This window comes from Castor canadensis, chromosome 5, assembly GCF_047511655.1.
Source record: "Castor canadensis chromosome 5, mCasCan1.hap1v2, whole genome shotgun sequence".
NCBI lineage: Eukaryota > Metazoa > Chordata > Mammalia > Rodentia > Castoridae > Castor > Castor canadensis.
The window spans coordinates 161,070,226-161,085,044 of NC_133390.1; the positions used below are offsets into that span (position 1 = coordinate 161,070,226).

A 14,819-nucleotide genomic window follows, 5' to 3' on the forward strand; every position below is an offset into this window, starting at 1 on the left:
ATCAGCTCACAGGTACTGACTGGAGAGTCTTCAGACTCTGCTGAATCACCCAAATGTTGAAAAACTCTCTCTCTTTGATGGTGGTACTGGGGTTTGAACTCAGGCCCTGAGCTTGCTGTGGCAAGTGCTCTACCACTTGAGCCACGCCTCCAGGCTGAAAAATGCTGTTTTTTAAACTAGAAACTCAGGTAAAGTTCCACTTGATTCTGTCTTCCTTGAAACAAATGTGGTAGCTACTATGCTAGCAGATTTTGTGGATAAATTGTAAGCTTTAAGAGACATGGTGATAGCCAAAGGGGCTCAGCTTTGGAGACCAAAACCATGTTAGAACCCTTAAGTGATGAATGAGCAAGTGTTTGCCAATGAATAAAGTGGTTAGTTTCTTTCTCAGAATCCAGTTTGCACTCCTCTAGTTCTGGATCATTCATCCCTCCTTTCAGTTTTCTCAAAACATCTTCACTTTTTCCTTTTCTCCTCTGTGTTCCTGGTAGTATATACCCTCCACCCACCAACAACTCCTGCTACGAGGAAGAATGCAGTTTCTAATCTTGGCAGTGACCTCAGGGACAACTTATACAAAAAGTAATTAAAGATTTCCTTGCCCTACTTTTGACCTAATGAAATCATCCATTGCGAGAGGCAATATTCCACTGGCTGAGAAGTCTCTGTTAGCACAATTGCATGCAACAGGTGTGCCAAGTAACTTGCAGAACTGTGTGGGCCTGCTGGTAGTCAAATGCATACTCCACCTCCTTCTTTTAGATGCTTCTAAAATATCTGACCTTTGTGTTGTCCTAAATAGTAAGGAGAATTTATTGAATCTGAGCCTTAGTTAAAAATTATAGGGCTGGTGGAGTGGTTCAACTGGTAGAGCACCTGCCTAGCAAGTGTGAGGCTCTGACTTCAAACCCCAATACTGCCAAAAACAAACAAAAACTGTAAATTATTATTTTTTTTTATGTGGTACCTCAGGGACTTCACCTTATTTTTGTGAAGGGTTTTTCGAGATAGTGTCTTGTGGAACTATTTCCCTGGGCTGGCTTCAGACTGCAGTCTTCCTGATCTCTGCCTCCTGAGTAGCTCGGATTACAGGTGTGAGCCACCGGTGCCTGACCTTATTTATTTTTATTTATTTATTTATTTATTTATTTATTTATTTATTTTTTGATACATGATCTTGCTGTGTAGCCCAGGCTGGCCTTAAATTTGTGAGCCTCCTGCCCCAGCCTGCAAGAGTGTCAAGATTATAGGCATGTGTTGCCATGTACAGTTCATAAATAATTTTAAGTGTCTTTCCCATGTTAATTTGTTATTTAATGTTCAAAAATTCAGAGTGGACTGATGTTAATGGAAGGTAACTGAGGCTCAGTGTAGGAATGATCTTAGGGAAGGGCTCCTTATTGAAATACCCATGCAGATAGATGATACTGTGCTCTTCTAGGTATCAAAATTCTCAAAACTAAGGGGCAGCTGCAGAAAGAGCTCATTTGGCTAAAGGATGGCAAGAGGCAGAGATGCTGCAAACCATGCCTTTAAGGTGATAGTTTCTGAGGTTGTGACAGGAAAACGGTCTGGAGGTATGTGTTTTGCTTTTGCAGAGGTGAGAGAGCCCAGGTCTAGTTCTGTAGCTTTCAGGCTCAAGTCTTTTAACTTCTTTCAGTCTCAGTTTATTCATCTATAAATTGTAGGGTTAAGCTAATAGCCTTTGGGCCAGTCTGTCATTGTGGTAATTCCATACATGTTGTACTTGTGTGCTTTGAACAATTTCACCTCCTCTGTTATATTCTCATTTCCCCTTCCTTCCTCCCCTCTTTTTCAGGCAGAATTTGGTGAGATTCATTATTCTCTCTCTCTCTGTATATATGTGTACATATATATATATATATTCTCTTTTCCTTCCTGCTGATCCTCCCTGCCCTCTTTCACATTCATGTCTTCTTACTGTCATTATTATCATCATCATCATTTCAGGTCTAGGTTCCACAAAAGAGCGAGAACATGCAATATTTGACTTTTGGAGCTTGGTTTAATATCACTCAACATGATGATTTCCAGTTCCATTGATTTTCCTGTAAATGACATAATTTCATTTTTCTTCATGGCTGAGTAATATTCCACAGTGTGTGTATGTGTGTATGTATGTATGTGTGTATGTGTGTGTATACATATACTCATCCATCAGTTGTTGGGTTCCTTGACTGATTCCATAGTTTAGTTGTGATCAGAGCTGCAATAAACATGGGTATGCAGGTACCGCTCCTGTATATTGACTTACATTCCTTCAGATAAAGGCCCAAGAGTGGTGGTGGGGTCATAAGGTGTGTATATTTTTAGTTTTTTGAGGAGCCTCCTTACTGAATTCCATAGTGGTTGTACTAGTTTACATTCCCACCAATAGTGTATGAAGATTCCTTTCTACCCCAAGTCCTCACCATTTATTGTTTGTTTTCTTGATGATGGCCAATCTGACCGAGGTGAGATGGAATCTTAGTGTGGTTTTGATTTGCATTTTTTTATGGCTAAGGATGTGAGCATTTATTAGCCATTCGAATTTCTTCTGAGAACTGTCTGTTCAATTTGTTTGCCCATTTATCAATTGGATTGTTTGTTCTTTTCCCTTTATCTGTTGAATAGTTTGCAAAGATTTTCTCCCATTCTGTGGGTTTTCTCTCAATTCTGGTAATTGTTTCTTTTGATGTGCAGAAACTTTAATTTGATGCAGTCCCTTTTCTCAGTTCTTGCTCTTGGATCTTGGGCAGTTTGAATCTGAGTTTTATCATGCTTACCTTCCAGATGTCACTTAGTGCCACCATTAGAAAACATACTAAGCTATAATACATTACACAGTCCAGGCTGGCATAAAGTGATTACACATGTAGGTGCAAAATAGATGAATTCTTTCTGGCTTCAGTCACCTTCACAGTCAAAGAACCTCGAGACTTGGCGTACATGTGCTAATAGTAAGTAGTGATTTCTGGCTAGGTCATGGGTGTTGCTGTCCTCATTGAGTTGTGCTGTGGTTCTTGATCTCCAGTCTGACATAGATGCCCCTCCCATGGTCCTACTGTCTCCTGTGCATACTTTAGCCACAGTTCCAACCAGGAGGTTGTCTGTGTTGTTTCTGGAGGTCAAGAAATGCCTTTATGTTTCTTTCTTTCTTTTTTAAACCTTGTACTCCTAGCATGGAGCTGTGCAGTTGCATAGTTAAGTATTCTGTGAGCTCAGTGAGGGTAGGTCATGTGACTCTTAAGTGATTCACCAGAACCCAGATTTTTCTGATCATTGGTCTGCTTGCTGCTCTTTGTATTGTACCAGGTTGTGTATTTAAGATCAGCGCTATTCTGTTATTGCAGTTGGATTGATGTCAGATATTCCCTCCAACCCTTAATAGAGTGATGTTGAGGTTCTATTAGCTTAGTAAATACTTCTGGATTGAATGAATGAATGATGATGGTTCTGGTATAGCTCACAAAATGTATTCATAGTAAGTCTGCAAAAGAGAAATGGCTTACCTTCCACTGGTTTTACAGTATCTGCCTGTGTTACCTTTGGTAAATAAACCAAGTCAGCCCTCAGGTTTCTGATGCAGCCGCAGAATTAATCAGAGAAGATGTCAAAGTAAATCATGAACATTAAAGTATACTTTATACTTCTAAAAAAGAAATCTATACAGTCTTTGGAGGTGAGACGCATATATATTCAGGCTTTAACAAGGAATAAAGTTTGGGATGAGAGGAAGAATTGATTAAGTAGAGTTTATGACTAAGGATTTAAGTCATAAATCATGTCTATCTTACTTGTCAGCCAATCAGATTATAGATCATAGGGTAGACTGCTGGTAATTTTTATTTTTGATATATTGATATTTCCTTTCATTGTGGATATTGATAAAAACCATGTTCTTAAGTAATTACTGTGGTCTCAGTATTTATAATTTTTAAAAGTTGAGAATAAATGGGGCTTCTATTTTATATCTGTGATGAGTTTGCTTTGGGATTTTGAGGAGTTCTTGGTACCTGTTTTTTCCTCCAGAAAAAAAGGTAGTGATTTATTTATTTTCTTTTTTATGTTTTAAGTCTTAGAAATGTGGAAAGGCAGAATATATAATTATATATCGACATCTGGAGTTTATTCTTAGCTGTTTCCTAAAATATATGATCATGACAATTTCTTTCATTGATATAGCACTTTATAGTTTATACAGGACTCTTTTGTGAAGTGGATTATATAGTCATCACAACAACCCATTGGTGGGTAGAATTCTCTGTATCTGATTACTTTGATCTCTAATTATGAATTTTGGCTGATGGTGGTTGCAGCATTAGAGACTGTGAGCTTTCAGTTGTGCCTTAAGCAAATTTGCAAGGGAGTCCTGATGTTAACTTTGGCAGGTTTCATGCCTGCAAATATTGATTGAGCCAGAAGTCCTACTTGTAAAATGTCACCAGTGAATGTGCAGCCAGTAAGGCAGGAGAAACTCATTATTGCAGCTCATCTGTAACTCCTGGGTCAAGCCACTCACTACCATCTGGTGAAAACGATTGTTTGAAAACTCCCTTTTATTGTGACAAGAGGTAATCAGGAGAGGTTAATAGCAGATGATTTCTGCACATTTCAGATTGGTTAGACCAATCCGTCCACAAGCTTAGGTTGTGATTTCCAAATGTCTAATTATCTCAAGGAGTCTTAGAAAGTTTTAAAAATGATGAAATTCCAAAGTGATGGTAGGAAAGAACTTAATTATGAGCATGCTTCCCTGGTTCCCCTGTGTTGTGCACTGCACTCCTCACTTTCCCATTGAAAACATTTTTTTCTGGAAAATGAAAGGCAATGGGAAATGGAGAAGTAAATAGGACTGTTGCCTTGAAATGATCCTTTTTTTTTTTTTTCCAAGTGTGAGAGTGAGACTAGACACGTTGTTTAAGGAGAAGGATTAGGGAGAAGGAGAAGAAATTGTAAATTGAAAGTTTTCTCCTTAGTTTAATGAACTCTATAATGAATGATCCAAAAATAGCAGGAGCACAGATTAGGGAGAAGGAGAGTATCTGGTTACCAGAAGTGTTAGAAAAGTCCCAGCCTATACCTGCCAAGAGATATTTTAAAGGGTTTTTTTTTTTCAGATTTCAGAGAAATGATGATTGGGTTAGATGGAGGATTCCCGAAGGCCAGACTGATTCTGGTGCCTCAGAAGAACTGTCACAAGAAGTTGTTAAACCAGGTGTACACAAGTGTTTTCTGTAGAATGAGTATGTATCAATCTTGTAGGTGGTGGTTTACAACTGTAATTCCAGCTACTTGGGAGAAGATAGAGAGGCTTGTAATTTGAGGTCACCTGGGCAAAAAGTTAGCAAGACCTAATCTCTGAACAAATAAGCAGACCTAAATCCCAGCTATGCAGGAGGCCATTGGTGGGAGGATCTCAGTCCAAGCTGGCTAGAGGCAAAGAGCTCGACCCTATCTGAAAAATAACTAAAGCAAAAAAAAAAAAAAAAGAAAGGAAAACAAACGAAAAAACTGGGGGCATGGCTCAAGTGGTAGAGTGCCTGCCTACCTAGCAAGCATGAGGCCTTGAGACCAAAACACCAGTACTACTAAAAACAAACAAAAAGTATAAACCAAATGAAAAATACTACCAAATAGATAACAATGTTTGTTATTGTGTATTTCCTCAATTATTGGCTACCAACAAATGTGACTGGGGTTGTTGGTATAGGTCAAATGTTTTGACATTAATAAGGGATCCACGTTTTAAAACCAAACCATTAATAGAGCCCTTGCCAGTGGCAAACCTTGTTGATTTTGAATCAGATGTGTCAGACTTCCATGGGTCAAACTCTGCTCTGTTCTGTAGAAACATCTGTCTTTATGTGCAGGTATACATGTGTACATTCTACATGAAAAGGAGTATTGTTTCCCAGCTATAGACGGAAAACTCAAGCCTGGAGAGGGTAAGTTACTTTCTAGAACTGTTACATAGAGAGGCCAGGATTAGGAAAATCTGACTGCAAAACTCATCCTTTCTTCATTCAGGATATCACCATTGCAAGCAGATGCGATATCACTAACTCTGCAGTCCTGTTGATGGCTTGTAGCTGTACCTCTCTTGTCTACCATAGGGACTCGTCTGTATTCTTCTATTTTAATAGTAGCTTTGCTTATTTATTGACTGGTGATTTCTTCAACATCCCTTTATTTTCTTTCCAAGCTATCTTGAGTTAGAATGGAGAAGGAAAAGCATTGTATTGGGAATTTGGAGATTTATATTCTGCTCACCATAGATAAGCAGCCTACTTGCACAGGGCTCAGAATTCTCTGTTCTATAGAGAGGTAAACTAGACTATTTCTTTTTTCCACATCAAATTTCTGAGTTCTTCCTATTGTTTGATATTTAAGAAGATCCTTTTCTGAGGTTATCTGAGCTTCTTAGTGCTAGGTGATGAATTCCTGGTTTATTATAAGGTTATGGAAGGATTTCTTTTTGATGTTCTCCATTTTCTCCTGTTATTGTGAAAGCATCTTTTATGAATTGTCTCCTCCTTAGCCAGGTAACTTGGAATGTTGAACTATATTTAGACACACACATACACGTTTATACTGTTTTATCCTGAAACAAATGTACTCTTCAGATTAATAATTGCACTGTGTTTTTATAATTTATCATAATGATACCATTATTGCTTATTATAGAAGTTCCCTTCCTTCCCCCCCCACCCTTAAGTCTAATTGAGGTCGAGACAGACCATAAATGTGATAATATAGATTGCATGCTCAGAGGAAATGGAGTTGGTTTCATAGTGGAGTTTTAATTTAGGATTCGTTCTGGTGATGTAGCCTCTTCCTATGGTACATTACTTTGAGCCCAATATAACTGCATGTTCCCACAGCCCCTCATTATAGCTGCAGCTTCTCACTGCTTTTTAATTAAAAAAAAAAAATAGAAAAATGAAACCTAAAGCTTAGGTTGGATATTGTCTGGATACACAGGGACTATTCTAGACAGATTACTTATTTAATTTTTTAACTCTTTCAAAGCTTTTGTGGAGATGTCTTGATTTCTATTTCCAAAGGGATTTGTTTCCAAGGCACGCGCACACACACGCACACACAAAAAGATTATTAAAAAGTTACGGCGTCATCCTCGTTATCTTGAAGCCTGCTGTGAGCTTGAGTAGCGGGAGTCCTTTCTGTATCCCAGAGAGGCTGCCTGCCACGTGGTTGGATGATGGCAGATGCTTAGTGAGCCTTTTATTCCACTCACCATGTTTGGGGAGTAAGGCAGAGAATGGCGAAGGTTGTAAAAATCCTTAAAGACTGATGGTCTGTACATCAGAAGTCAAGAGTTAATTTTTTTTCCTGTAGTCTGTGGGTAGTAGAAGCAGAGAAATGACTTTATTAAAAACGGTTGATTTTGTTATTCCTTTATCTTGAGGGATTCCAAATACCTTTCAGAAATCAAAGCAAATTAATCTCCAAAGGTGAGTGGTAAGAATGGCCTAAGATTCTTGGGACTGGTTGTGTGTGATGACACAAGGAGAGCTGGGCCTGAGCTGCTGACCTCTGGCAGGCTGTGAGTTTCCTATTCTCTTTCTGGATCCAGTCAGTTTGACAGTGTCCACATCCTTCCTCACTTACAGTTCTCATAGTGGTGATTATTAGGGAAATACAATCAAGGTTTTTTTCTGGGTGAGACTGTGGGGCTAACTTCATAGTTTTTATTTTATTTATTTAGTGGGGCTGGGGTTTGAACTCAGGGCTTCACACTTACAAACAGGCTCTTTACTGCTTGAGCCATATCTCCAGTCCATTTTGGTATGGGGAATGGCAGAGTGGCTCACGGGGTAAGACTGCCTTCCCAGCAAGTGTGAGGCCCTGAGTTCAAACCCCAGTGCTAACAAAAAAGAAAAGAATACAGCCATTTTGGTCTGGTTATTTTGGAGATGGGGGGGTCTCACACACTTCTTGCCTGGGCTGGCTCGAACAGCTGTCTGCCTAATCTCAGCCTTGCAAGTAGCTAGGATTATAGGCATGAGACACAGACATCTGGCTGAACTTCATGATTTTTAGTGTAAACCTCTCACAGGACTGCAGCTTCCTGAGTCTCTGTTTTATTCATTGTAGCTGGAAGGATGGTTCCAGTTTGACTTTACTGGGGAGCAGAAAATCTCTAACCTGTGCTGTTTTAGTCCCATACCCACTAACCACAAGTGGCTGTTGAGCACATGAAATGGAGATGGTTTGTATTGAGAGAGATCATTAAATAAAACCAGCTGCGAAATATTTAGGGTGAAAGAAAGGTAAATTAGCAATTGTTTATATTTGACTACACATTGAAGTGATATTATTTTAGATATAATAAAATATATTATTAAAATTAATTTTACATATTTCTTCTCACTTTTCTAAATGTGGCTACTAGAAAATGTCAAACTGCATCTGTGGCTTGTGTTATTTTCAATTGGACCCTCTGTCCTAGACTGTTGAACTCTGGGAGCAAGGTAGTGTTTATCTTGCACACACATAGTTGGTACTTAAAGAATATTTTTCAAAGAAATTAATCTGAGCCTTTATTACTCAGAGTGATAAAATCTCAGGAATGAGTAGAAGCTTCTCTAATAGGAAAGCTAGTTTTTAAAAAGAAGCAGTTGAAAGTTGAGGAGTAAAGATCAGAAGTTCTTAAGATTTTTGCTGGAGGCGAGAAAAATGCTGAAATAAAATCTATGAGGGCCTTTGCTTTGCTTTGCTTACATACCTTGGGAGAGGGGCCGTGCTGCTGGAGGGGCCATGTAAGTATCCTGTGGGGTCCTCCTCTGCTCTGCCAGAGTCGTCCTGAGATGAGCTAGAGCTGAATGCTACGTTTCAGGGCGAGGAGGGCTGGAGAAACAGCTGGCAGACCTAATGGCCCCTCTTTGGGATGTTGTGTGTAGACACTCTGAAAAGTTAGTTATAAAAGCTATTGTCTCAAGAATCCACACGGGCCCTGCCTAGGCCTGGTACCCATTTAGACAGGACCCATCTGGAAGCCTGGGACTGCTACTGGGCCAGCAGACTAGGTGACCATACCTCAAGTCTTAGAGTTCTTTTTCTTTTCTTTTATTTATTTCTTTAAAATAAATAAAATTTTTATTTCTTTAAAATTTTTATTTATTTCTTTAAAATTTTATTTATTTCTTAAAAATAAATAAAATTTTTATAAATAAATAAAATTTTTATTTATTTTTATTTTTTGTGATGCTGGGGATTGAACTCAGCCTGTGCATGGGAGGCATGCACTCTAGCACTGAACTATACCACTAACCTGAATTTTGTAATGAATTATTTGTTGAATAAATGACTTAACAAATATTGTTTTAACTGAAGTAATAAGGTCTTATATTTATGGGAATATGGAAGTGCCTGAAATCTGTGTTAGGCAGGCTCCTACAATCATGGTAGATAAGCAAACTCTCCGGAGGTCATGGTCAGCTTGAAGAAGGGACCAGGTTGTTTTTATTCAAAGATATAAGTCATCCTGTCTCTCTGCTTATAAGACATAACTGTTAACTACCTCTGGTCCCCAGAGATGTGGTGGAATTGAGAGCTCTGCAGGAGAAAAGTGCTATTTCAGTGGAACTCATTAGAGGTAAGAACGAAACTCCTCCCCTGACCTCTGCAATGTTAGTTTTAAAGTAGTGGATTAGATGATCAGTTCCAAAGAGACTTCACCATTGTTATTTCTGCATTGAATTTCTCCACTATGGCAGTATTTAGCTTCTTCCTGTTAATTGTGGTCCACTGCCTTTTCTCTCTGTCTTTGGAGTAAACAATCCAGAGTCTTCTCTCTATGGAGCTCTGGAGCTTGTGCCTTGACTTGGCTGCTGCCTGCTGCAGGCTCTCGCTAATCAGAATCACAGCAGGGCTTGTTTTATGAGCCTGAAAGAACTCTTATTCCCAGAGGGCTGAAGTTCCTTACCTGCAGGGGAGCCACAGATTTCTAGTTTGAAGCCTGTCTGTCCTCTAGGATGCAGCTACCTTCACTTCCCCTTCTCACATCAAAACCACCACCTCCTGTTCTTAATGTCTATACTTCCTGGCATGTTAGTTCTTTTTCTTCTTCCTTTCTCTGTTTTGAGGGTAGAGTAGTGATGATAGTAGTAGATCTTTGCACATAAGGAAATAGTGTGTTCATTCGAGATTCTCTCCCACGGACACTCAGAAAAGAGGGAAGAATAGTGGGCAGGGCTCTGCAAATGGTATTGTCTAATGTGAGTTTTCTGACCTATGTCATATGCTCAGGCTTATTGAAGCACCTATGGCTGGTATGTAGAGCCAGCAGGATGCTGTTGAGAGGGAATGACTTTCCACCCCGGCATAGTGCAGTTCAGTGACAGTCACAAGGTGAGATATGTGACATCCGTAATAGAAATGTGCCTGTTACTACCAAACACCTTAGCAGGCTGGCAGTGAATGTGGCATCTTCTTCTGTTTGGTAGTAACGTACCACATCACACTGTACACTGCTGGTAGGCATAGTTGTCATATCAGACAAAGTAAAGCTCGTGGAGGAACCATATACAAATGTTTTGTTGAAGAATTCAGAATCACATGGATTTCCTCATAGAGATAATTTTGCATATTTGTTTATTACCCTTTATGGTTTATTGTTCTTTTACTTTAAAAGCAGCCATTTGAAGTTCACAGGGAAATGGATTATAATCCCCACTTCCAGTTAAGAAAACTAAGGCTTAGAGAGGTAGACAATGTGACCAAAGTCACACCGGCAGCAAGCAGATCTGGATGGTGATATTGGGCCCTTTGGTGTCTGCTTGCAGTGCATTCTCCTCAGCTCTGAAGCCCATTCAGTAGTGCCCTGTTTCATTCTCATTTATGGGAAACATGACAGTAAGAACTCCTCCACGGGTTGCATTGTAAAAGACAAAATGATTCCTCTCAGAGCATGGTGGAGTGAGCTTCGGACAAGGAGTCAGGAAGTGCCAGCTCTGTCTTCCAAATGCTAATGGATTTGTGACATTGTGGGTTTTTAATTTTTAAATTTAAGAATATTTTATTTGATAAATAATAGCTATATATGGGGTACAATGTGATGTTTTGATGATTAAATCAGTCTCATTAGCAAGCCCGCCACCTTATATACTTTATCTTTGTGGAGAAACATTTAAAATCTATTTTTTTTTGCAATTTTGAAATACACAGCATTTTATTATTTGTTTTAGTCACCATTCTGTGCAGGAGACCACTAAAATTAATTCCTTCTAACTGAAACTTTGTAGCCTTTCATCACTTCTCCCTCTACCCCCAGCCCCCAACTTTTGATAACTACCCTTCTTCTGTTTGCTACTGAGTTCAATTTATTTAGATCCCACATACAAGTGAGATTGTGTGGTATTTGCTTTTCTGTGCCTGGCTTATTTGATTTAGCATAATGGTCCTCCAGGTTGATCTATGTTGTTACAAATGACAGAATTTCTTTCTTATGGCTGAATAGTATTCCATTGTGTATATATGCCACATTTTCTTTTATCTGTTCATCTAAGGACACTTAGGTTGCTCCTGTGTCTTAACTATTCTACATAATGCTAAAGTGAAATGTACTTATTTCACTTCCTTTGGATATATACCTAGAAGTGGGATTGCTGAATCATACGGCCATTTTATTTTCAGTTTTCTGAGAAACTTCTATGTTGTTTTCTGTAATGGTCATATTAATATTCATTCCCACCAGCAGCACACAAGGGTTTCCTTTTCTCCACATGGTTTTTCCTGTAGCTGATGGAACAGATGTGAGGTGGTAGCTTATTATGGTTTTCATGTGTATTTTCCTGATTGGTGATGATGAACATTTTTTGTGTGTCTGTTGTTCATTCCTATGTTTTCTTTTGAGAAGTGTTTGTAGACAGACACTATCTGATCCTAAGCCGGTCCTTTGCCTGGCCACTGACCTTCTATTCTTCTGTAAAATAGAATTTGAAGTACAGTAGGCGTTTGGCTTCTTTTTGTTTGTTTTGGTTTTGTTTTTGGTGGTATTGCGGTTTGAACTCAGGGCCTTGCACTTGCTAGGCATGAGCTCTAGCACTTGAGCTACTCTGCCAGCCCTTTACATTAGGCTTTTGGACCATACATATGTACTAATTTGTTTTTGAACTGCTTCTGAGTGACTATAAATAAGACTTTTGACTTAAAATCACGTGGCTTAGCATCCCTTAGTGTGAATGTTGGGGGTTGTATCTTGGGCCGTGAGCATCCCTATTCTAGGGTAGCTTTGTTCCTTGCAATTTCTATAAACACAGGAACTTTGTGAAGTGCTGGAACTGCATATGAAAACATTCTGTTAAAAGCCACTGTTTGTGGTGTGTTTACAGAGGAATCGCTAAGGGTCTGCAGAATGACCACTTAGAGCTTTACTTTATTCTGTGGGAGAGATTGTATGCCATGGCACTTTGCTACGAGGAAATCGTGGGACACTTTTAGAATATTTGCTGTTTATGCCTATCTGTTTCCTTCTGGTGCTAACATCCTGTGTTACTTTTCTCTTTTTCTCAGCCCAACAGGGGCACAAAACGTCCCCGGGATGATGAGGAGGAGGAGTTGAAAACACGCCGGAAACAAGCAGGTCCTCGAGAACGTGGCCGCTATCGGGAGGAGGAAGCAACTGTTGAAGAAGGAGACGATGACAAAAAAAGGCTGCTCCAGGTTATTGACAGAGAGGGCGAGGAGGAAGAGGAGGAGGTAATGTGTGAGAGCTGGGCAGGAGCCCAGGCGGCTGGCCCTGATGCACCATCTGTAGAGTAAATGTGGGCCAAATAACTGAATACTCCCAGCTTCCCAGCTTGGTCTGTGAGATGGGGCTGAGAATTGTTACTTTCTAGTGTTGATATGAAGGTTAAGTGGGATAATAGAGTTTGGAAAGCATTTTGCAGTGTGTAAAGAACATCACAGATAGTTTTAAAAAATTATTCCGAATTATATGCAAAATCGAGGCCCTGTGGGAACAGAGGAAGGGCATTGGTGCTGACTGGACAGGGTCAGAGAAGCCTTCCTGCACTAACTTCTCTGAGAAGATGTAGAATACACTTGAGTTTTTAAATATATTTGAGAGTCTTTGAAAGAGGATTCAAATTCTGTCAATCAGACTAAAGGTAGAAGGTCTTTTGGGCAGAAGACATGGCCTTGGCCAAGCAGTAAACATGGTGAAGTTCAAGGGGTACTATGAGATTAGGTATTCAGGTGTGGTGGAAAAAAGACCAGTGTAGAGCTAGGCATGATTGTGTGTGCCTGTAGTCTCAGCTTTCTGGAGGCCGAGGCAAGTCGATTGCTTGTGCCCAGGAGTTTGAGACCAGCCTGGGCTACATAGTGAGATCCCCATCTCCGGAGCAAGCAAACACCACAATAGTTTAGGGAAGGATGCCTCAGGGCATCGGGTGCCTGTGCATTCACTCCTTCCTCTGGACCTTTTAATTTTTGAGCCCTCTCTCAGAATGTTCTTCTCGTAGGCTTTGCATGGGCTTTGCATGGCTCGTTTCTCCCATTCAGGTTTCAGGTCAGGTGTTTCCTCCCTCCAAGAACTCTGTACTCGTCTCTGAGGTAGCCCTGCAAGCCCTTCTCATGTTCTCTTATCACTTTATTCTGTATTTTTCACAGCATGTGTCATGATTTGAATTTCCTATTTGTTTATTTTACTCATTTGTTTTCATCTCCTCAGCCTCCCATGAAAACAGGGACTGACTCTGTTTTATTCACAGCTATGTCTCTGGCACTCAGAGTAATACCTAGCTTTTGATAGGCCCTGAATAAATATTTATTGAATCTATAAATGAATGAAGCTGAGAAGTGTGGAGGTAAAATGTCAGCAATTAAAAAAATGACCTTACCTTTGTGTCTTCTTAAATCCTTAAGTGTTAACATGTATGTTATTTCATGCTGGCATTTTGTTCAATATGAATTATGGAAATAGATCCTTAAGAGCCAGCTGTTTTCTAGTTCTCTCAAAGACATGATGCTAAGTTTGGATTTAAAAAATGAGGCTAGAGTGCAAATCTGAGAAGAAAAAAGTCAATTCATGTTCCAGAAGGGTCTTTGCTGTGGCATGACAATAGCTTTCTCCTCCTAAGGGTTTGGACCAGTGCTAATCTGGGGCTCTTCCCCCAAAAGATGAGGGCACTTGGGGAGTCTGTAGTGGGAGACAGCCCTGGATTCTGCATTTTCTGTTTAGGGCAGCAGCCTGGCCAGGGTTTACACAAACAGTGTGTGTAGCACACGCTCCCCCTTTTCCTTTCTTCTTCACCAACTTTTGCCCAATCTGTTCACCCTGCAGTAGCATGTAATTGGCAGGTACAATTCCTGTGTAGGGCAAGGCTGGTCCTGGAGGATTAGGCCAGTAGCTGTCATGAGTAAGTAGTTTCTAGCCTGGGAGACAGAAATGTAATGGGGACGAGCCCTTTTGTTAAGGGACAGGGAGAAAGAGATCACTTTGTAAAAATGACACATGGAAGGCTACAAGTCCAGGAGTTATTTTCTCACTGCCACCAAAGTCCCGTTTGATGAAAAACAAGTGATGCTTGCCCCTGTAAAGTCACGTGAACTTGTAAAATATTATTGTCCTTTTTGTGCTACACCACCAGCATTCATCTTTCTGAAACCTCCCTCTGGTTTCTGACGTTGAGCTATTGGACATACTGCTGTAGCCGATGACTAAGACTGATAATTCAGTTTCCTCTAGTGTTGGAGGGAAATTAGAGGAGGGAAGGCTATACCCTGGAGATACAGGGACTTTGGAGGTCCCATGAGAGCTGCATTAACGCTAATAGGGTTTTTCACAGGGTAGG

The 14,819-nt window shown here is 40.0% G+C and overlaps 1 protein-coding gene across 4 annotated transcripts in view; it reads left to right on the forward strand.

Moving 5' to 3' along the window:
* The window catches only part of Ctnnbl1 (catenin beta like 1), a 152,733-nt gene that overhangs the window by 17,612 nt on the left and 120,302 nt on the right, over positions 1-14,819 (forward strand). For 3 of the 4 annotated variants that reach the window (XM_020172490.2, XM_020172491.2, XM_020172492.2), the window contains exon 2: positions 12,538-12,723. In XM_020172490.2, coding sequence (XP_020028079.2) covers positions 12,538-12,723 — 186 coding nt within the window. Of the gene's footprint in view, positions 1-12,537; positions 12,724-14,819 lie in introns of those variants that run through there. The other variant, XM_020172493.2, reaches the window with a different exon arrangement.